Here is a 23,889-nt window from a genome sequence, read left to right as displayed (position 1 = left end):
GCCACGCGCTGGGTCAACATCGACAGCAAGACCATGGAGCGGACGCTGGAGGGCATCAAGACGCCCCACCGCTACGTGATGGACGACGCCCAGATGCACATCTACATGCTGATGCAGAAGGTGGGCATGGGCCGGGGCGGCGGCGGCGGAGCCGGGCGCCGCGGCCTGACGCTCTGCTTGCCCAGGACTCCTACCCGCGCTTCCTCAAGTCCGAGCTCTACAGGAACCTCCTGGCCGAGGCCGTCATCCCCCCCGAGACCAAGAAGCGGTGAGCGAAGGGGCACGCGGGGGGCGCCGGGCCGCGGCGGCGCGGCGCTGACCGCTCCTCCGCCTCCGCAGCGTGTTCCCGTTCATGCGCAAGCAGCGGCACTCCAGCCCCAGCCCGGCCCTGCTGCCGCCCGCCRGCGACGCCGAGGCCAAGGCGGAGGAGAAGAGCCGGGGCCCCGCCACCGCCGCCGTCCCCGAGGAGGAGGGCTAGGGCGGCCGCCCCGGCTCTGCGCGGAGCGGCYGGGGGGGTGGCACCCACCTCGGCCGCCCCACGACGCCGGGACCCCTCCGCACCGGCTGCCCGGCCCCCCAGCACGTCCTTCCCCGTCACCGGCCCCTGCTTGCAGTAGCACTGAAGGAGAGAAGCCATATGCCCCACGGCGGGGGGAGGCCGGCCCTGTCGCCCCACGCCGCGGGGGGGCCGGCACCATCTTCCTCCTCCTCCTCCTCCCCCCCCTCCCCGCTGCGGGGCGCCCGGAGCCGGGCAGGCCCGGCGCGGGGCCGCCCCGTCCTCGCCACCCCGACAATAAAGGAGCCCGTGGGGCACGTGCGGCGTCGTCCGCGTGTGGGTCCGGGCACAGCGGGGAGGCGGGAGGGACGCGCGCGGGGCAGGGCAGCCCCCCGGCAGCCCCACGTGCGGCACACGGGGAGGGCGGAAAGGCTTAGGCTGAGCGGAGGCTGAGGCTCTCCCGGCAGGATTACGCTCATCCCCGGAGCTGGCCCCCAGCTGCGGGGGGATTAACGGGGGCCCTTACRTAAGGGGGAGGGCGGCTCGCGCCTCGCCCGCGCCCGGCCCTGGAGCCGAGCCCAGCGCGCGCCCGCCCGAGCTGCTTCGGCCCGGCACGGAGCAAGCCCGCGACGTGCGCTGCAGCCGGGAAAGGCTGGCTTGGACCCCCCCCCGGCCCGGGGCCGCGGCATCGCTGCAGCACGTGGGCACGCAGCCCCCCGACCCCGCAGCGGTCTCAGCCCTCGCTGGGGCCCGGGAACGCGGCCTGGGGGCCGCCGGGCGGCGACAGCCGGTCCTGCTCACCAGGAGGCACCGTGCGCCCCGCGCCTCCCTCCAGCTCCATCCAAATCCGAGCGCCTGGAGCGAGGGTTTAAGCCGCTGGATTGCAGCGAGAATCCTGGGTGCAAAACCAGGTCACTGAGCACCAGGCGGGGGAAGGGAGCGGATGGCCCAGCTTTATCTACCTCCGGCTTCCCTTGGCAAGGTCCCGTCTCGCGGCGCGTCCCCTCCGCGGCAGCCAGACAGCGCTCGGGCTGGCAGCGCCTGCGGGCAGAGCCAAGGCCAGGGCAGTCAGGGGCGCGGGCAGCACCCGAGCACGGCCCAGCGCCACGGCGGCAGGAGGGGCCGGGGCACTTCTGGGTGCCGGCCAGCCCCCCAGAGCAGGGCCCCAGCCCCACAGCAAAGCCACCCCGCAGGAGTTCGCTGTTGGTGAGCGGGAACTACCTCTGCTCCAACTTCAGAGTTAAGGGCAGGCCAGGACAGGAAGGAGCCAGAAATAACCCGTCCGCGGGGTCGCTCGCCCCGTCCTCCCAGCGGCTCAGCRCTCCTCTCCCAGAAGGAAGCTTTGGTATCAAGTCACGCTCCTGCGCAACACCCCTGGCTCAGTGCTAGTTCAGGCAGCTGATTTGGAGCTCCCCAGTTTGAGCCTTGTGTGGGGCRAGCACCCCCACTGCAAAGGGGAACGCTGCATTTCTGACATTTCCTTACAAAGGGAAGAGGCGCGCGCTTACGTTGTAAGCTCGAGGACGAGCCGCGAGCGGGGAAGCATTAGCAGGACACTTGGGATACCTCCCAGCAAGGGGGTTTTCTGCCTTGGGGAATGTGAAGGGCTGCCAAAAATCCAGAGTCTTGCTCAGCTGTTGGTCAGCAGCAACGGCAAAAGCAGGGCACTATTTACAAACAATGCAAAAGAGGATTTATTGAAACCATCATGGTTAGACCAAGTCCTATACAGCACAATTTGCAATAAGTTAAAGAACTGAACCAAACAGTCTTAGTGTTAAAAAAAACACACTAATACATAACACAGTGATATATGCCATCATCACCCATCTGAGTTATTGAATCAAGGCACAAAGTCATTCATTAAATACTGGGGGAAAAAAAAACAGGGAATTAAGACGGAAAAAGGACTTGCTTTGTTAAGAGGGTGCTGGTTTGGCACTGATGTTTGTAACTGAGCTGCCACAGGGAGATTTGGGTCTCCAAATTACGTGGAAACATTAACGGACAACTTAAAGCCAGAAAAGCCCCCAAAGCTAAGGGTCCAGCTCTCCTGAAGGAACATTCAGTGTACCTACCAGAAAGGGTCAGGTCTGTGGAGCAACCTGAGGAGGAAGAGAGCCGAGACAGCGTAATTATGCTACGAATACAGCCCAGGCAAGTTGTCCCCTGCAACGGGAATTTCAGTTGGATATAATCTGCATCTAACACGCAAATCAGATTAGCATGCAAGCGCCAGAGCTTCCCCTTCCCGGAGAGCTCCCGCGGCCCCGCTCCCAGCTCTGCCCCAGCCAGCCGAAGGGCAGGCTGACCCCCGCGCGCCGCGTCTCCTCTCTGCYGAGGTTACAGCAGCTGCCCGAGCCAGGAGCTGCCCAGCAGCAGGCTAAAACTCAGTGGATGCCACAGGAGAAGAACCAATGTCTGGGCCCGCACAGCCCTGCACAAGTTTCTTATGTTACAGTATTTCTACACATGCCCCAATTTGAGATAACTCAAGGGAGGAAGGCACCAACTAAATCCTCCCCAGCACCAGCAGAACTCGAGAGAGGTTTTTTTAGGGCATAAACTCAGGTTAAGCCGACTGTTTTTTTCTCTGCCTTCTGCTCGCCAGGCAACGTGACACCCCAGCAGCGCCAGAGGTTGTGTCTCACACTGCAGCTGGTGTGCGGACAGCAGCTTCCAGGACAGAACAGCCTATTCAAACTGTTTTCTAGGCTTTGCACACTGTTTTTACACCACGCACTGGTACAAGGCAGTGCACACACGCCATGCTGAAGATGTCTCCAAGGGAGAGGTCATCTCCACGCAGCAACCTGTCCTAACCAGCAAGACCCATTCCTTTGAACAGCCAGGCCAAACACTTGCACAGAACAGCACCCAAGGGTCCTCACACAGCACCACTTCCACTCGCTGGAGGGCAGATGGGTGGCACAGRCCTGTCCTTGGAGCTGTGCTGCAAAGACAGCTTGTGCCATTTCCCCAAGCGGCTCGTGCCTGACAGCATGCCCACCTCCTGGCAGAGGGGACAGTCCTTGGAGAAGGCTCTTCAGCAGCTGCAAGGCTGAACGAGCATTTGCAGGACAGCTGGCATTACCATTTGGGTACAGGACTCCCAGGAGTGACATGCTCAGGTCCCAGGAGAGGCTGAAGTGCAATTATTCTACTTATTCTACTCTTCCCCCCACCCCCAAAAAAAAAAAAAAAAAAAAAAAAAAAAAAAAAAAAAAAAAAAAAAAAAAAAAAAAAAAAAAGCATCCCAGAGCTTCCACACCTTAAAATTAGCAGAAAAGTGTCTATACCAACAGGGATCAGCCAGCATAAGTTCATGGTGGCTTTTACATCACCTATAAACACCCACAGTGGGGGAGGTATCAATGCATTAATTAGGTGGGAGTCCAGCTCCCTCTGAGTTGCCAATGCTGCAAAGCCTAACTGGAAAGTCAGCGACACTAAAGTCAGACACAGGTAGGCTTGTGTGACAGTAGAGTGAGGAATGTGGGGCTGTTCTGAGGAGAAAAGGTCGTTTCCTAAGTGAAATGACACTTTAATGCTCTGCTGGCCCAGGTAACACCTAGTCAGATTGTCAGTCATGGCTGGAGTCTTTCATCTTTCACAACAAACACCCCTCTAYCACCAAACCCAGGAAAGGGTGATTGCAAATCAACCTGTGACCCAGCACCCCTCCAACAGTCACGAAAGCTGACTCAGAAAGGTAATCTAACACCACATATCGAAGCCCCACATCTCCTCATACAATCACCCAAGAAATAACCAACTCAGGCAGCCCCACCAAGCATGTGTTTTCCTCCAGACACAGGCTGGATCAGCCTGGCTCTGCAGGCACGGAAGGATTGGGACAAAAGCCCTCTTCCCTGAACTGACAACACTTCAGTGGTGGCCAAGCACTGAAGTCCCATCAGCTCCAAAGATGAGTGCTCCGGCAGCTGCTCCCACAGCCTGGGTGTACCCAGACACTGGGGGTGCTTTCCCATCAGCCACGCTTTGGTTTGCGGATCAAGAAAGGCAGCTTCTCATTTGAAACTATGATCTGGGTTTGTTAAGTGTGCTGCTGCAGAGGAGAGGCAACTTGGAGGATCCGGGGCCAGGGCAGCCTCTCCTGCTCTCTCAGCACGCTCACACTCGGCTGTGGAATCGCATCCTGTAGAGGCGGTCCCGGATGTACTGCTCGTTGTCCACAGCCACCTGGCTCAGCCAGATCACCTTGCTCTCAGAGATGTCCTCTTTCAGCTTACGCTTCATGAGAGATACAAACCCTGGCTCCTGGCTGGGTTGAGGCCCCCTCAACAACACGTAGCAGGCATGACGGCTCCGCTCAAACAGCGTGGCTGTAACACAGAGCAGAGGATTAATGCTGGACACCCTGCCCAGCCTAAGAAAAGGTCTCTGTACACAGATGACCAGCTGTGAGGCCCGACCCTGCACCCACGGAGTTTAGAAGGTATGAGAAGGCCAGTGTTCAGGAGCACTTCCTTGCTGKAGGGCTGGAAGGAGAGGACTTACCATTGAACGCAATTATTTGGTCTGTACTATTGCGCAGTTCCAAGAGGACATTCGTGTAGGAAGGATGGAAAAGATACAGCTTCTGGAGAGCGGTTTTGGATCTCTGTAACCAACAGGACACTATCAGGACACAGACCGACCCATGCGTACCCCAAATAACAGCACCAGGCTCACCTRTCACTTCGTGCTTGACAGACCACATTCAGTGACACTAATTCATGTCTGTCAAACTCATTCTGTCKGATGCCATCAGAGCTAGTGTTGTGATCTTGCTTTCTGGCTGGTACTGCCCTCCTCTCTACCCAAGCTTTCTGCAAATGGCAAGCCCATCTGCTATGCACAGGAGACAAATTTTGCCTTAGGGCTGGCTGAGTTAGCAAGGAAAGCACTGCAAGCCCACTTGGTGCTCAGGCATCTTCTCAGACACAAACTGTTACTAACGCTGCCAGCCCTCACTCCAGCGAGCTCCGTCWTGCAGCTGAGCTATGCAGTCAAGGCTGCCAGATTCCGCCTTAGAGCACAGAGAGGATATTCACGCGGCCATGGGAGGACACCCACTGAGGGATCACTGCRTGCAGTACTGTTACTGAAGGCTCCAGGCCAAACAGCATCCATGTCAGAGGTACCAGCCCAGCCGCTCCCCGCAGTGCTGCGCCAAGGCAGGGCTCCTGGGCAATCCAGTGACTTTGCTCAGTGAGCCGGTAAGTTCTTGTTATCCATGCTGCTGGCCTGAGGACAACACAAGCCAGGGACTTCCACTAACAGGGAAGTGGTCAAGGACAACATGAGGATGCCATATAGCCCAGACCATGAACAGAGGTCAGTCTGCTCTTAAGCCAGATGCATGTCCATATCCCACATCCAGTGCAGAGAGCTGCAGAGTTAGCATCACAGGCCGGGAAAAGGGGGTAGCTCCATCCAATTCTGGAGCAAGGTCTGGAACAGAGCAGCCATTCAGCAGTACTCACTGTTTCATTTCCTGGTATCTGGTATTCACCCCAGAAGAGGAAGGTAGACCGGTGATCGGCAGTGGAAAGCGTGGCTGGTCCTGGGCTCTCTGCTCTCGAGTTCAGCTTCAGGTCCCATTGGACGGCTCCAGATCCAGCCTCAACAATCATAACCTATCAGGGAAGAAAGAAAAGATACTCATACCAAAGACCTCTGCCAGCCATGAGGAAGAAGTCAAGCCAGCTGTCTACCCTACATGGCCAATGGAAAGAAGCATCTGCAACATGGTAAGATGAGGTAAGTTTTGAAGTTGAGCATCACAGAATTGCTAGGTTTGAGGCAGGCCATGTCAGAGTCAAGTCACAAATTCTGCAGGCTRTATCAAGGGGTTCAAAGGTCTGTCTTTGAAGTCTCTTGCTGAGAAGAAATTAAAGTGTCTTCAAGAATCTGCTGAAAGAGACTCTTTCTCAACCCAAAACTGCTACAGYCAGCTGGAGAGACAGCACATCCGATCAGCTGCACCTCAGCTCAATGCCTGCTTGGGCTGGGATAGGCAGAGAACAGGGAAGCTAAAAGGAAGAGCTTGCAAACCTTCTTCTTGTTRGGTCCGATTTCACTCTCAAGGACAATACCAAGAACATCGGGTTTGTAGTAACCAAGCAGCGGCTCACTGAGAGAGAGAGGAAGAGAACGGACAGATCATAATGTATCCTGAGAAAGTAGCACCTCAGATAGCTTGGGTCTGCTCTGTTTTTTTAGAGCAGTTTGTATTCTCCCCACAACTCCCTTAATAAGAGACTTGACTGCTATAATGTTAGCTTAGCCTGGTACCCTCCTAAACCGTAGCCYGGTCCTGAGAGAGACATATTGCAGGAAGCACAGAATGAATCAAAGTTTTGGGCTTCTCCATTTTGAAGTGCCACCTGCTATTTGCCAGCAGAGGACACAAAATGCAAAAAGCTTGATCCAGATATTAACACAGAACAGGTTTTTATGTTTTGATGAAACAATACAATACCATTTTGTTACAATGCATCGTGTACAATACAATATTGAAATAATACAATACAGTATTATTTCCCCCAGGACAGAAATGCTGCCGGGAATCTGAAGAGGCAGTATGCTACCCACAACAGCTAGCCTTACCCCATAATACGAGACACGTTGAGAGTCCACAGGTTCTGAAGATTTTGTCCACTGATCAGCATAGCCATCTCTGACTTTACAATCAAGATGTTCTCTCCTGACCCACTGGGAATTTTTGCCAGGTAATGAATACGTCCAGAGCTAAAAAGAACACCAGAGAAATGATTGGGCTTTCTTGGCTGGAGATGCTGGCTTGCTTGATGTAGTAAAAATTCAGAGGCTCACAGTAAGAAAAGACAAGCTCAGCTGGTAGGCGAAGCACCAGGCTCTGCAGTTGCCACATATCGGATGAACTATCCAAGATAGCCTGCACGCAAATAAGAAACCCCTGTCTGCTTTCTGTGAAGCCCCGATGAGGCCATCAACACCAGCCCTCTCGCAGAGGCCTGAACATGCTCTTAGGCCAACAGCAACACAGCTAGGAAAGAGCAAGGTCAAAGCAAGTCATCCCATCAGGAAAATCAGTACCCTCCAGTCCACCAACAACCAAGCCGTAATGCCATACCTGAGAYGGGGTAAGCGGTGTGTGGTGGGGTCAATGTTCTTCTCCCACTGAGGATCTTGCTCAAGGCTGGGAAGCTTCATTTCTATCCCAGTTGCTGCACTGTAGAGATTTTTCAGGGAATATCCATAGAGAGAGTTTGCTGTGCAAAGGAAGCAAGAATGATGTAAATAAGTTACCCTGACCTCGCTCTGCTCTCTACAAATTTCCAGACCACATCTGAAATGAATCTGGCAGATGAACTGTATTTTTAGGGCTTACATCAYAGAGTTGTAGTGGTATTTTGAGACTCAAGTTTGCTTTTGAATGTCTTTAACATCTTATCTGAGTGTTCCATAATAATCACTCRTGATTTAAATGACTACTTAAAAATTACATTTTCAACATTTTTTCAAATAAAATTACTATTTAGTGCTAGTCAAGTATGCAAGAAATCTGAATTTAAGCAGAAGGATCCCCTTCTCTTGGCCTTGAATAGCTCTTTCAATAGTTGAGAGCACACCATATCTTTTGGGAAATGCAAAATATCTTTCAGACTACTGCTTAGTAATGACTAATTTACAGCCRTAATTACTCTTTTGATTAGAGTTTCTAAATTTAAATCACAAACAGATTCACACCTGTATAGAAAAGGAAGTAGTAGGAGTCAGGCTTCAGAACAAGCCTGATATAACGAGCCTTCCCATCCACGTTCAGACTTCCAGTGGATCCTATCTGTTTGCCATTTTTTCCTGAATGGATGAATGTCTTAATCTATATAGAAGGAAAAAGAAAAAAATAATAAAAATAAAAATAAAGAGAAGAAAACCCACAAGTGTTAAAGTTGCATTGCACTGTTACTGCTCAAACTCAAGGTGGTTTCCAAAGCTTCTGAGCAGCTGGTACTGAACAGCAACTGAGCAGGAACAGCACAAGCTGAAGATGCAAAGCTCCTCCCCRTCTTGGGAGTGGGCACAAGTTACAYGATCCCTCTGCTGTGAACACTTTTGCCTGGAAGCAATTTTGAAAACCATTTCCAGCAAAGCCACTTGCCACAAGATTTCCTGCCTCTGMCAGCCTCCCCCAGTCCGGGCTGGGACAGCAAGGCCCCCCATTGCTAAGGACCATGAAGAGCRATTCCAGCCTACCGAACCGCGACAAAGGTGGAGAGGGCCTAAGGGCAGAATCAAAGCAGCTGATGGAGTAGGGGGAAATCTGGTTTTTTTTTTAGTACAGCCTGCAGAAAGCACTGTGCTGCTAGACCAGTTAACACAACTGTTTCTCTTCTYGCAGGGCTGACAAGGGTTGGGAGGACCCAAGTTCTAGGCACACAGGAGCTCCGCTACATATTTTAAAAGCCCTGCTCTACTCCTGCTAAAGCTGACAGGAGTSCATGCAGAACAGAAAAGCCAACGGGTTTCCTCATATTCTTTCCGCAGGTACCAGTACAACAGAATCCACTGAAAACATTTCAGCTAAGAGAACAAAGACTAAAACTAGGATCAAACTTAAATGACTGAGAAACAGTCATGATCTGGGGAAAGCAATGCACGTTGGGCAAAGGGAAACATCAGACCAAGAGAAACTGCATCCATGAGAGACACCAAGTCAGGCAGGAATTGAGACCCTTTCCTGTTCCTTGAGAGGGAGAAACTGGGAAACAGAAGAAAATCTGCTATTCTTGAAGTGAATCCAGAGAGTCTGATGGGAGAAGAAGGGATTGAGCTTGCTGGGGAGAATGAAGGACACAGATGGAGAGGTAAAGCAACATATCCACCAGCTCTTCCTGACCTCTTGCACTGGGAGGAGACACATACCATCTCTTGATGAACAGCTTCACCTTCCCTTGCAAGTATTGGTTCAGCAGCTGCCCCAGCACAGTAACAGCTAATGATATTCATRTAACAAATGAGAATACACAACACAAATAAACAACACCTTACTCACCACACTGTTTAATAACTCTGTGAGTTGCTACATGCAATGTGTCCTGAAAAAAACATCACTTTTTTCTGGATGCATTTGTGCTGAAGGCACACAGACAGGGAAGGGGTCATTAAGACTCACAGAAAAACAGTCATCTAAACTCCCTGCCATCCAGCAAACAGACCCTTCCTCACAGACTGAGCAAAGCTCTGCCATTTCAGGAAATAGCAGTATAATCTAATCAGAAGAATTAATGTTCAACCAAAGACCTTGTTAGCAACAAAGGTAATTCACTTAAATACCAAACCTCCCTTCCAACAAGACTGTCTTTTTCCAAGCTGCAAAGCTCCATTTGAGCAGCACACATTTTGTGTGTTCTTTCTTAAAAAAAAAAAAAAAGAAAAAAAGTGTACTTTTACTTAAGTTGACAGAGCTCTTGCCAAGTTCTCTGGAAGGAGGGAGTGGAGCAGCAGAGAGGGGAGAGTTTCAAATCAAGATAGCTAGAAAAGCTAATTGGGAAACAAACCRTAAGGCAGCTTTACAGAACAGAAACTGCATTCAAACATTCCTTGGCTGCTTAAGAAAAAACAAAGTCTTGAGTTAAGAAGTAGCAAAAAGCAACAAGGAAAGAAAACAAAAGAGAAGTGTAGGAGTAAGAGTGGACAGAATTTCTGATGACTCTGGCAACAACAATGCCACAGACAGCAAAACTGAATCTGCTTATAGGGTGCTCTGGTATGAGAACACAGGGCTCCCACTCCTCCAAACTGACTTGCAGGGAACCAAAATTTCTRTATGCTTTATGCAGGACACATTGCACATGCAGAAGATGCAGCACCACTCAAACACAGATGCAAAATTGTTTGTATAAACACACTGTTAGCTCCATGACTTTTCCCCTCTGAGAAATGGGATAAGCAATACTGGAATATAAGCAATACTGGAACAGAGGCAACAACTGTATCACTAAATGAACTCTAGTTAGCATTAACTAGCACAGTGACACCAGGAAGAGGACTGGGCAAAGCAGACCATAGGCTCAGATATGAAAGATATCAAAAAGGCCGACAGTTGTACAAAAGCGCTGGCTGCCAGCACTTTGAGCTAAAGTCTCTATACTTTGATCTAAGAGCCAAGCCTGCCAGGGCTTGTTCACTTCCATTTTTCTGAGCAGAGCCCCAGAAAAATGCAAGCTCACCTTGCCTGGGCTCACTCCACACGCAGCCTGCAGCCTGCAGGGAGGAGCACAGACTGAAAAGGGGCACGGGGTGGGGGTGAGGAGTAGTTCCTATCTTTTTGGKTTTTTAAGCCATAAAACGCTTGCACTGATTAGGGAGTACATCTCTCTCTGCAGGGTGGGRAAGAGCCTACCCCAAACTCGAGGCTTCTGAGCAGTTCCTCTTAGATATCAAAAGTGGAATCAAGTAAACATTCCTGCTGCGCCTAGTGGTCTGGCCACAGGGTTTATCACAGCTTTAGAGAGACATACCTTATCTTCTGTGGCAATAAAGATTATCAGGTCCTGAACACCATCGCTATCCACATCTGGAATCGCTGACAAGGGAGTCAGCACAGTGTAATTAGCTCCAAAGTCACCGGACTGTCTCCACAGAACTTCCCCTAAAAGACAATGTTATTGGAAAACGTTCACTACCATGCACTTCAGGTTGAAAGGTTTCTAAATGCTTTCTCCTCAAAGTACTTTGCAGGAGCCAGTCATTTACAGCCCATTAGCACCACAAGCCAATCAAATTTTCATTCAACATGGGGTATATTGTTGTATTTCTGCATTTTAACTAAGTCCCAATATCTACGATTTCAGCTGATACTRGAAAGTAATCCCAGTTGCCTGCACAAATGCATCCTAACATTCTGGGCAAAAATCAATCAGTAGGCCACAAAGAACATCTTGCTTCTCCTGCCTGTAGGCTAAGCTTTCCAGCATGTTCATGGCATGGAGAATCTTTTTTTGTGATCTGAAAAAAATGATACTGTGTGCTGAAATTTGTGCAGACAGTCACAAATCATAAAGAAGTTAAAGATCATAAAGAAATTGAATTGTAATCCAATTATTCCAGCTCCTCCTGATAAAATGCTTTCCTGGAACTTCACTCCTGCAGATCTTCCCAGCTGACATGGCCAGTCACAATTCAATTATAATCCCTACACTCTCCCCTTTTTTTGAAGAAAGAGCACAGCATGTTCAGAAAATCTATTTGGTCTTTTTTTGTTGTTGTTTGTTTTTGTAAATCCAGGTAGCATGATTTTTATTTTTAAAAAATTGGGGCGAGGGATCTCTTCAACAACTCAAAGTCAGTTTGAGTAGTTTTACTTGCATAAAATCCATCCTGGGCTGCTGGAGATTTTCCAGCCACTGACCACATGCAGTGGAATTTGGTGGGAGCAGGGCGGGGGTGGTTTATCAGGGTTTTTCTTTTTAAGGGCGACTTAAAGAGACTAACTAGGTGTTCCCAGAGGAAATCGCTACCCTCCTCTTTAAGCAGTATCACACACTGCAATCATCATTCCAGGAATGCAAAGAAGCATCTGTTCTTTGTCAGGAAGGCAGTTGTACTGCAGGCCAAGGAATTTCTATGCTGCATGCAATAATTTAAGACAGGTTGCATTTCCAGTATGATTCCTCCACAGCTTTCACTGAAACACCGAAAAAGTACTTGGATTTGTTACTATGACAACAGAYGTGAAATAGAGGAGCGCCCCTTGGAATAATGAGAAGGCAAAGAATCTTACCCCTGCAAAAAAAAAAGTAGACGAAGGAGAAAACGTAAGTTTTAAATAATTATATCCTGGTTTTCACACAGTCCAAAGCTACAATAGAAATATCAGGCTGCTGAAACACGTATTTAAACACACATGACTCCATTCTTTGTTGGTTAGACAGTGGAAGCAGTTTTTGGAGRAGTGTCTTACCGTTTCAAAAGAAAGTCTGATCTAACAGAAGCAGGTACCAGTGAGACAGATTCAAAACAAAACATAGGACTTACGCTTTCATATTGCTAACACAATCCCCACAGAGCATGAACTGTGACTCCAATCCCATCCTACTCTGTTAGCAGAAGATCTGACTGTCAGATACCTAGAGTGCTACTGTGCTTCCTCAGAGCCCAAGACTAAAGCAAAAGCAGGGCAACATAAGCCAAGACGGAAAGTAGACACATACTGAGACAGGAAATCTAATTTGAAGTGAAGGGGGGTTTCGTTTGGTCTGAAAGGAATAATAAAAATCGGGACGTAGATGACTGAGTCCAGCTCTTACTTCAAGCAGCTGCAGAGGACGCAAGATTGCTCGCCTCAGACTCGCAGCGATCCAGAGCACACAGAAATACTGTGCTTCCCCAGGGTGCAGCAGTCAGCAGCCCACAGACCACCCGACCCAACAGCAGGACGTTAGTATTCGGTCRCGTTTGACTCTTCTGGGTCCTTGCACACTTGTTTAACTAAACACAGGTAAACTCCTGGCATCCACAATACAGTGGAGGTGAAGTATTCCCCTTTTTTGTTTTCTCTGAAACTATCCCTTTACAAAAAAACAAGGGAGCAATGAAGAATTGAGATAGCAAATCATCCCCTGTTCCTCTTCTCCTATCGCTCACAATTTTATAAACTTCTCTCTCCCTGTCACGTTCTCCACACTGAAGAGTTCTGGTATAGCTAGTGATTTCTTGCGCAGAAGCAATTTCACACATCGGATCATTGTGGTTCCCTTTCTGCTACACTCCTTACGAGACCAGTAAGGATCTGACCTGCTCACAGGGTTCACAGTGCAGGCTGCTGGTGGATAAGGTATCAAGAGAAGGTGTCGCAATACACTTAGTCCTGTGTTCTTCCGTGGGACTCTGCTTCTGGCTACGGCAGTGATGGAATACTGAGCTACACAACCCTTGTTTTAACCTCAAACAGCTCATCTTAAGCTTTTGTATCCCAGTTTGCTTTTAGGATAAACACACAGAAATGTCAAATATCCTGCACAAATAGAAGAATGCAATACCTACAGYGTCCTCCTCCTTTCCTCAGGCCAGTTATTCTGCCAACAAAGAAAGCAAGGTTTAACACTACTTGAATTAATAGAAAAGCACTAACATTATCAGCACCTGAAGATCAAAAATACATGCCAGACACTTTCAGACAACAATCTGCTTATCTCTCCTTCAGTCTTCCCACAGGCAGAGGCTAAGCAGGCTAAGATCCCTGGAATCTCACCAATTTTCCATGACAGTGAATCATTAACAGTTAAAGACTGTTCCGGCTACTGTTTTCAGCACATTGTGTAAAAACTCAGACCTTGCCACCCTAAATACATCTAATTGAACTGGGGATTTTATTCTGATCTGCCCTCCTAACTCCCAGTTAAAGTCAATGGCACTAAGAAACCCCTCTGAACCCAGTTAAAGCCAGGACAAAAAGGTATCAAATAAGTCTGCTTCTGAGTTGTTCACTTTTCTGTCTGAAGCAGGTTTTTTTATCTTTTGCTTTTAATTCATCTATGGAGTGCTTTCTTACYGCATTGTTCTTATGACTCGTGGCTTAGCCTGATTCTTTCTCCATATGCTTCTGCTATTTCTTTATGGTCATCCTTAGCTACATGTCTTTGGATCAGCAGCCAAATGTTCTATGTTTTGACCTAAAAGCAACTACTCCATTAAGAGTTTATAAATAGCCTGTTTTAAAGCCTACTGATGAGGGGAAACTGTGCTAAGATACAGAAGAGTTYGTGTGTGTTTATGTGCACGTCTGTGTTCACTCCATCTATAAAGGAAATAAAAAGCAGGACAGTTTTTCCTTAGGTTCATTAAAGCTGTACATCTTGCTATTTCTCTACCCCRATTTTGGGAAAAGAGTGGGTACAACATCAGATACAGAAGATGGGATCCTAGGCAGGTTTCCAAGGTAGAATGCACACTRCTTATAGCCTTTGCACAAGTGACCTCAAAAAATGGAAATGTATTTCAGTCTTCCTCAAAGAGGAAAGTTCAAGACGTAATAGATGATCACTGCCCTGTCCCTGTCCCTTGCCCTCCTCTAGACAAGATGATGAAGAATCTTTCCATCTGCAGGCACAGAATTAAAGCAAGCTTTCCAGAGAAGGAGAAATCTTAGACTAGTAAAACAGACCGGCAATTTCTTAGAGTAGGTGGTGGTAACTTAAGCACAAACATATCCCAAGCGCTCTCCTTGATGACTTTTAGATCTTAAATCCCTAGAACACCCATTYCTCTTGCTATTGCAGGCACACTCCTAGCATTCACACACAAACGACTGACTGAGAAACATCTCAGCCTTCTTTCCTACTTCTAAGTGTATAAAGTAACACTCACAGCTAGTGACTGCTTCTCCTATTTGAAACGCTGTTGAAAAGTTGCTCTTGTAATACAGTAACTGGCACRAAACACCACAAGAGTCTGGCCTTCAGAACAGACATGCTGAGAGAACAGGTGCTTCTCAAAGGTCCAGCAAACAGTGCTGGCAATGTTTTCAAGATGATAAACACCCCGTGCACATCACTCTTGTACCAGCCTGTCATGCTGATGTTCCTAGCCTCGAAGGTCTGAGGGRCACCAAGTGAGGAAAGCAAGCAACACCATCCCCCATATTTCAGCAGGATTCTGCTCACTACTCACCTGTCTGCTGGTCAACTGCAGTAAGAGACTCCGGCTTCCCCACGACTAGGCAACCTGGGGCCTGAGCCCCACCAAGCTGCTTGATGCCGCACTCCATCCATTCAACTTCCTCAGTAGCAGGCCTTTCCCAGAGTACGCTGCCATTCGTGCCAGACACAGCAGTGATGAAGGCACACGGAGAAGGCAGACCTGGAGAGAACACACGTCAAAAGGAGCACTACCTATGTCTACCTTTGGTGCTCTGTATCATCTCAGTGCTGTGATTTCCTCTTTCCACACAGTTAATAAACGGTTTTATCTCCCATTCCCACTGTCTTTATCCTTAACTGCATTCCTCTTCTGGCAGAAGCACACAGTGCCTCTAGCTTTGCAATACAAAGCAGAATCAAAAGACGTGCAATAATCACATATGAACACGTAACTTAGCACATTTGCCACAGCAGCCTCACTCATCAGAAAAAAAAAGAGAAAGAAGAGCCCTCACCACAAGGTCCTCTGTTTCTGAATCAGTTACCTTCATCCAGACAGGATCTGTTGAAGCTGYTGCTGCCATTGCTAGCTTTGAAAACAAAGATGACATCTTGCACTTTGTCCTTGTTCACATCTTCTATAGCCAGAAACCGGTAGGCCACTGTAAAGGAGATCACAAGGTAGACAGGCGTAAGGACTGCCTGAATCAACAACAGGGCTAACTGGAGCAAAACACGAATTCCTAGAGACCTACTCACTGCCTCCTTTGCGACAGTGCTACATCAGGACAAACTGGCTTCTGCACAAAAAAACTGCAGCCACATGAGCACTAAGGAGTRGAAGTTAATGGCAAAGGCTTCCCTTCATTTGCCATTCCCCAGAGGATTTGTCTTCCCATGCAGCAAAGCATGCAGAATTTGAAAAATGTCAAACAAAGAACTCTGATACAGGGTTGCTATTCTCAAAATAACCCATAGAACATCGAGCTCCACATAAGCCATCTTTCTCACTCTCAGCTAAAACCAATCTCCATTAGCTCAAAGTAGCAGGACTTCAGATTTAGGCATTAAAGCACAAAGCTGAGTTCCTGCTGGGGAGCACTGTGTCTGCACTCATAGCAGACATATGTAGCAAAACCACTGCATGTGAGACCAAAGAAAAGCATTCACAAAAGTGAACACGGAGATCCCAAGGATCAGTACCCAGGTTAAAGAGTCGATTAAAGCAGCCGCAAATTTTTGCAATTCACTAAAAAAAAAAAGAAAAGAAAAAAGAAAAGAAAAAAAGAGATGCATTTCCTCTTCAGCCTTCTCTTTTAGCCACAGATATGCCAAAAACTCATACTGATAGAGGAAGAACGCCTAACTGTTCCCACACTTAAGCTCAAACTTCAAGGGAATATTTTACAGACCAAACTTCAATAAAGATTTTTCAGATAACCTTCCTCACTTTTTCCAAATGAGGCCAGTCTGGTACCTTGTTAGCGCTTCAAGAGCAGCATCTAATTTCTCTGTTGGATCCTGTAAACACCTCCTGGAAGGCCACTTCAATTATGATGGGCCATTGCATATCCAGGTCAGGCATTCACAGTTCTTAGTCCCAAGGGCAGCATCCCTGCAGGCCTGACTCCAGATCACTTTTAGGCAGAGTTCCACAATCAAAATTTATAACACAAATGAAAAGGATTGTTGGTAACTMTTTCTTCTGTTACAGGAAGCTCACCTGCGTCGTTGTAGTTTTGGAACCACGTTCGTTCAGAGACAGGCCTCTCTGGGCAAGGAATGACAAATGAGAAAGCGAACACAATTATCAGACACAGAAATAATGAGATGAAGAAGGCAGCAGTGCGCCACCGGGAGAGCTGAGACAGTCGTGATGACTGCTTGCTGCCAACTCTTCTCTCAACGGAGTTTTCATGGTTCTCTTGAGCTTTTACATCCTCGTTCTTCAGAGGGTGGATCTCAGCTTCTGCGTCTTTGTTATCCATCACAGCTCATTCATGAGTATTCAGGCACCCTTTTCCCCCTTCACCTACAACAACAGAAAGAGCAGTTAAAATATATTTTGGAATACAGCAAAAATGACAAAATATTCTGTTACTACTTGATATTGAARCAGGAAGCATTTAACAGTAGATAAGCACACCAGTGCACTATCACACAGCTGCATACAAAGTGACTTTGGTCCTGGAGGTCTTCTACACGGAGCAACAGGTCTCCCTCATGAAAGAGGCACCAAAAACTCATTTGCATGAAATGACTCCTTGCCACCTCCAGTGTATTTCAGTCTGATTCCTGGCTGGATAGGTGAAAGGAAACATCTCACTTTCATATCCTAACACAAAGCCATTCTCTAGWGTAATGAACATAGAAGCTTCCCCATGGGGGAAAAAAAAAGAGAGAAACACCAAAGCATTCTGTTTAGGAACAAAACAAATGCATTCAACACCATCTCACATGAGGAACCACTCAATATTGTTTTGCAACCCAGTCCCAAAGAAGGCAATAGCACGATTACCTACCTCCAGGGAGTGAAAAGAGGACACGAGTTGAAACTAAAATTGGCCAAATTTGATTTCATCAAAATGGAAGAAGAGCTAATAACTGCTATTTTAGTTTCTCGTGCTAGAAATCATTATCTATAATTCCTGAAACTGCACTTGGRGGGACAGTTCTCCCTCCTGCCAAAGAAGGGAATCATTTTTCTTCAGTTTTTCTGACTACTGTCTTTCTGACAGGATAGGCCAGGCTCCCCTCTCCCACTCTGGAGGGCTGCAGCAAGCGCAGCAAAGCACAGAACCTGCACACAAGGAGGTCCTTATCCAAGGACTTCCTATTGCAGAATTCACAGCCCAAAAACTTTCATCAGCCAACTCAAATAAAAAAAACAAATAAACAAACAAAATCCCCCCCAAAGCACCCTTCTCCTGGCAGTCACAAGCGTGATTTCAAAGCAACAAACTGACAAGCTCTGTCGGATTACCTACAGCTACAGCTACAATAATAGGGGGCTTTTTGCTGTTAATTTGCTCTGCGACAGGAAAAAGTCAGTCAGTGACAGAGGTCTACAGCTCAACATCCACAATAATAATAAAAATCAAGTTTATATTTAGCTTTCAGGCCTCTAATAGTGATCCTTAAAAGAAAAAAGGCGGCGGGGGGGGGGGGAATAAGGAATAACACATTCCAGTAGCCTTGGGAAAAGCTGCATGACAGTGTGTCATAAAGTTATATCAGAGCAAATAAACATGACGACCAAGCCAATTTTCCATGACTGTGCCCTAACAGTCACATGCCTAGATTATCCGCCTGAACAATTTGCTTCCCCTGTAGAACGCAACTTTAAACTCAATACAGCAATACACAATACGGAGAGGTTGTGCTTTTGAGCCCAGTAACAACAGTACTCATTGTATCTCGTGTTTTATGCACAAACTCATTTACAGCTTCAAAAAACAAGAGCTGAGAGCCATCCTTGGGAGGCCAGGTTCCCYCAGGCAGGTGCCACACAACCTGAAGTCTCATCTCCCACCATGGTCTTCAGGGATTCAGCGCGTGCGTTGCTGTGCACGGTGCTGGCCCTACAATACAAAAGAGAACCAAGCAGCGAAGAGCAACTCCTAGAAAGCCCCTTGCCYGGGGCTGGCTCACACGTGAGCTCTGTTTTGCACTGGCCAGCCAAGTTCAGTGAGAGAAATGGAGCATCCAGCAAGACTTAGTAGAGGCTTGCAATAAAAGAGCAATTGCTTGCATGTTGAGAGTGTTCTGCTCCCACTGTAGGGAAGAGCTACAGAGGCCCCTTCTGGGTACAAATTACAAAAGAGCAACAAAACTACAGCAAGGCAGAAGGTTGAGCAATTTGGACAGTCTGACACGCTGTCAGTCACCTAGCTAACCACACCATTTATTGGACTTGTAAGGCTGTATTTATGAAGCACTTACTCCAGACTAAGAACACTGACATTTCTTCTACAGCAGTACATCGAGTACAAGATCTCACTCCAGCCAATTTAATTCAAGCTGCACAACACCAGGCAAGTTCAATTAAATCAATAACAGAGGAGTCATATCTTCTACCAGAGATCTGCACTACAAAGACCTCATCTGCCCTTCACATCAGTCTACCAGCAACAAGAGGTACAACTCCATGAGGTTGGCTATTTCAGAACCAACTGCAGTGCTTGCCAGAAACTTGACAAGAAAAGYCAGTGGCAGATTCCAAACATAAAAGATGAGGGGGAAAAGAAAAAAAGAGTTGTCTACCCAGTCTTCCCACCCAGACCTGGCCACTGTGCTGCTGCAATGTTTCGTTACTACAGCAGAGAGCCAGCAGAGCAGCTGGAAGTAGGACAGCCATCAGGAGGAGCTCCAAGTCCTYGAGCAGGTTCAAGGTTCAAGTCCCCAGTCGCAGGCTGAGCAAATAATTTACTGCAGTCCGTAATGACTGCCTTCATCTCAGTAAGAGAGGAAGAAAGTAGGAATTGGTTACATGAGCTTATTCCCAGGATTTTTCTTGTGATAAGCCAGACTGCTCACGTTTCTCTGACATACCGGTCTTCACTGCGGGGGGAGAGACGGTCCTTCTTGAACGCTCTGGTAACTACAGACACAGTCTGTATCACAGGCCACGACTGGACAACCCCAACCAGCCTCTCCGAACAGTCAGACTGGAGCATAAAGCTGGGAAATTTCTAGGGCAGGACTGAATGTTTCCAGTGCCTACGATTCTTCCCCCAAACAGTACAGAGCAGCAAACAGGATTCTACTCTCCTTGGTTCAAAACTGACACCATCTCAACGTTGTACTGATGGTCTATTTTTACGACTCATTATAAATCACGCCACCGTCACTTAGAATGGGATGAGAACAATAAAAAACAGCGATAATTATACTGACAGCCCCAGCAATTCCCCTTCTTTTGCAGTAATGACCCTAGGAGTCATTGCTTACAAAGAGCCCTCAATGCCTTTAAAGCAATTCCTTTCTGTTTTCTTTCAGCATTTGAATAATGCCCTTTGCACTCCTGCCAGGGTAYGTGGAGTGCCAGAACAATGATCACAGAGGGCAGTGGCAAAGATTCAGACATTGCAGGAAAGCTCACTGCCCGCAGTTGCCAAAGTACACGCTAACAGCATGTGAAACAGTCCGATCTTTGAACAACAAAGAAGTCTGGTAATCAGCTTAATTAAGACAAGCAGAAAACGACAGTGCGCATTCTCAGATGATTTTACCTTCCTCTATCAGCAGACATTTTGTCTCCCTTTCGCAGGAGACAAAATAATCCACGAGCAAGTGCAAASCATTCAAGCACCTTGCAGTGAATGCAGCAGCAGACTCGCATGTTACTGCACTGTTAACACATGCTGCACACACTTGATATTGTAGCTCTCTACTCAGCGACAGCAGGCCTCACTGTAAGAAGCCACAGGAGAGAAACTTCATAAAAAAGGAAGCAATAAAAATCCACACACAATGCATCCAAACCAGCACTGAACCCACACAATCCAGAGAGCGTTCTAGCATGGAAAGGTTTTGCRTCTCATAAAATTTCATTTGCTGGTATACGCTTCCCTCCACAACGCAAACCAGCCAGTCTCCAAGCTCTAAAGGCTATTCATTCCCACCAGGATTAGAAGCCAGGAGCACTCGCTGCTCACAGTAAAGGAGAAACTAATACTTTCCCCATCCCACAGTACCAGTGGTGTTTTCTGGACAAATACACGGCTCCCCAGCATAACTCACCTTCACGGGGCACTCGCTTTCCTCCTCTCCCAAAGCTACAATGGCGATTTACAGATTTCTTCTGATCAACCAATCGAACCAGTGAAACTTCTGTAGCAAGCAGCTGACACCAAACTGCAGCTAAATCTAAAGACAAGCTATTGTTATCGATCAGCTGAAGTGCTTGGAAGCAGAGACAACAGCAGAAAAACACCTGTACGAGAAACAGTGAACTGAAAGACTTTAAATATCACTGTGACAGAAGGTTTAGCTCATTCACCATCTGCAAGATCCTGAACCGCATTTCTAATTACAGCAATCTCACAAGATGCCAGTTCTTCTGGGAAAATTTATATCAGTGTATCACAGTAGATTTGCTGTTCAACACGTTTATATCTCTCATGGAACAACGAAGTCAGACTACAACTGGCTATTTCAGAAACCAAACACAGTGTTTGGTTTTTGCTGTTGTTTTTGCTTTTTCAGACCCCTTGTAACTGAAAGGTTTCCTTTTTGTCAGGCAGAAATTTTTTAAGCCATAATCATCGTTTGCAATCAGTAACCACAAAGCAGCTTCCAAATTCTGCTCTGCAGAAGACACAGTGTTCCCCTCGTGGCTCTCTTCCCACAARGAGGCTGCTCAATTTTGATCCAACRCACCACGCGGCACTGCAGTGAACTCACTGGGCAGTCACCCGCTGCAACCCCAATGGGTCAAATTCTTCCCTTCCTACAGCCCCACTCACAAAAGCATCTAGCCAACAGAAACATGCACAAAACTTCCCCAGACTCAGGAGATTTTCCTCTCCAGATACGCTCAGAGCTCCCTCCGTTCCTGAGCCTGTAGTTTTGCTGGGGCACTTGTAGCTCCTAAGTCTTTCCTGACAGCAAGTCACAGCCGCTGGTTTGCCGGGAGAATGGTCCGGAGGAGCCCATTCCCTTCTGACCACAGGGTACCTCTCACTCCTGCTCGCGTCCTTACAGTTTGTAGCAACAGGGTTTGTAGCACAGAGCACAGGCATACAGCTGAGGGCTCGGAGAAAGAGCTGCAGCCTACTGCTAGAGTTGCCTTTTCTTCTCCTCCTCTCATCTTGCTATTTTGTCTCTATCATCAAACTTCTCTTGAAAACACCACACACTTAAATGATACTTAACCTTCCAGTGCAGACAACTCATGCCAGAGTGCATTCACAGCAAATGAATTAAAAGCTTCCCCAGGACACAAGTAAATGTCATTTCAGAAAATAATATATCTGTCATTTTTTAACAGGAAAGTCATCTCTTCCAAGGTAGTTTTCATTACAGTCAGAGGTTCAAGTAGAGAAACTTGATCTGTTTAGTCAAGAAAAGAAAACATGTGTTCTACTATTTTTTCTACGAGGGTAATAGAAGAGCAAACTCCTCTGTGGTGAAGAGCAGCACTAAAGCAGCAAAGCTACCCAGGACTGATAATAGGCTAAGCCAGAAATAATTAACCAACAAAACCTCGTATCATATATCATCCCAGCAGTTTTAAATTGCACTGGATCAAAGTCACTCACCCTTATCGATTACTGCAGATCCCTTGTGCTAACCTTAAAAACTACTAGTTAGCAATGTATTTGTATTAGTGACTGTCAGACACATACCACTACTTCATCCTCAGGGCTTCCCAGTTTGCATCAAAAGCGCAGCGACTTCTTCACACTTCCAGAGGTTTAACACGTCAGCAACGTCGGGGAGATCTTTGGTCAGGAAAACCCTTTAGAATAAGCTGCAGTCATTTCACATAGGTTCATTAAAAAGACAAAAAAGTACATTTGAGAAGTACTTGAGAAGTTTAAGGTGAGAACTAGCTCGGCATATTGCTGCACCAGTCACAAACTCCGTGCCGCCCGCTGGGTCCTTCCTGCCACGAGCTAGCAAGGTTTACAGTAGCATGAAAAAACCATCACGTTCCACTTGCCACTGTCGTTATCAGCCCTCCCCAAGAGATCTCTCTTTTCTCCCTCGTTGGAAATTCAGAAGATTAAATTTTTTGTTTTCTTTTTTCCCCCCTTACATGTTTTCTTTTCCCCCCTTACACTTTTACGCTGCAGAAAGATCGTTTGCAGGCCGTTCCACCCGCACACCTAAGCCCCAATGATGCTGAGCCTCTGCCACGCTGCCGGAGCCCACCGGCAGCCCCTCAGAGCAGGGCCCACAGGCGTTCAGGAGGGCTGGCTCGAGTTACACTAGAGTTAYGCTAGCCGCGTTTCACTGAGCTGTCCCTCTGCTTCTGCAGGAGAGGCTGCCCCTCCATTTGAGGCCTGTGACTCTCAGCAGTTACCTAAAAAGTTTTCACTTTCTAAAATAAGGGTGTTGAAAGGGAAATAAATCACAATTTAACACATTAAAATACTTTTCTTCCAGCAAGAAATCCTTTAATTCATGCTTGCAGACTAAGTTTACGACCTGCTGGTGAAAAGWGAAACAGGCATTTGAGACTCCTCTCCAGAAATAACGTGGAAAATTTTGTGCTAAGTTCTGTACAGGTGAGGGGGTTTCTTTTTTGTTGTTGTTAAGATACAGACCTTCAGTTCCAAGTGCTCTGTGTCTCTTGAGGACTCATATGTGGCCAGTCAACCACACAGGATAAATTAACTCAGTTCAAATGGAGGATCAGAGCAACAAACTACTTCTGCAGAGTCAAAGGCTTTCTAAAAGGCATTCAATTCATTCCCAGGCTTCTTGATACGGCTTGGAGCCGCGTCTCGGGCCGTTTGCCTCAGACAGCAAACTCCTCCTAGCAGGGGAGCAGGCGGCGGGGAGCGTCCCAGAGCCGCGGTCTTTCCCACAGCGCACTGAGGCGCCGCTCCGGCGCACCGCAGGCCCAGCCGGAGGCCCGGGCCGRAGCGGCAGGCGACGAGGGGGATCCTCCCGGCAGCGGGCCCTGCGCGGCCGCCGCAGCCGAGCTCGCCTCTCCGCTCAGCGCCGCTCCGGCCGCTCACGCCGGGTCACCGCAGCGCCTGGAGACGCGCTGGGGTTTCGTTGGGGTTTTGGGGGGGGTTTCCGTCCCTTCGC

General features: G+C 47.9%; 2 protein-coding genes across 3 annotated transcripts in view; one reads left to right on the top strand and one right to left on the bottom strand.

Moving 5' to 3' along the window:
- RGS11 (regulator of G protein signaling 11) overlaps positions 1-817 on the top strand; it is a 3,388-nt gene extending 2,571 nt beyond the window's left edge. Inside the window, exons 10-12 of the mRNA XM_085307248.1 lie at positions 5-120; positions 186-268; positions 340-817. Coding sequence (XP_085163374.1) covers positions 5-120; positions 186-268; positions 340-478 — 338 coding nt within the window. The 3' untranslated portion in view covers positions 479-817. The remainder of the gene's footprint in view (positions 1-4; positions 121-185; positions 269-339) is intronic.
- Positions 818-2,166: 1,349 nt separating this feature from the next.
- Positions 2,167-23,865, bottom strand: FAM234A (family with sequence similarity 234 member A). 2 transcript variants are annotated; one of them, XM_085307211.1, is made up of 14 exons: positions 23,400-23,865; positions 22,476-22,600; positions 20,869-20,994; positions 16,850-17,158; positions 15,672-15,788; positions 15,158-15,346; positions 11,008-11,138; positions 8,234-8,366; positions 7,617-7,755; positions 7,112-7,252; positions 6,557-6,635; positions 5,986-6,138; positions 5,018-5,120; positions 2,167-4,842 (listed from the first exon to the last, which is right to left on the bottom strand). In XM_085307211.1, exons 4-14 carry the CDS (start codon positions 17,112-17,114, stop codon positions 4,631-4,633), a joined length of 1,662 nt encoding a protein of 553 aa, XP_085163337.1. In that variant the 5' UTR covers positions 17,115-17,158; positions 20,869-20,994; positions 22,476-22,600; positions 23,400-23,865; the 3' UTR covers positions 2,167-4,630. The 2 variants fall into 2 exon arrangements, with proteins under 2 accessions (XP_085163337.1, XP_085163338.1); XM_085307212.1 differs by lacking the exon at positions 20,869-20,994.
- Positions 23,866-23,889: the final 24 nt, after the last annotated feature.

The sequence above is a fragment of the Rhea americana genome, unplaced genomic scaffold (genome assembly GCF_003343005.1).
Source record: "Rhea americana isolate MKP2758 unplaced genomic scaffold, rheAme1 scaffold_255, whole genome shotgun sequence".
Classification (NCBI taxonomy): domain Eukaryota; kingdom Metazoa; phylum Chordata; class Aves; order Rheiformes; family Rheidae; genus Rhea; species Rhea americana.
The sequence above is the reverse complement of the archived record's forward strand: the minus strand, read 5'-3'. Positions and strand labels throughout refer to the sequence as shown.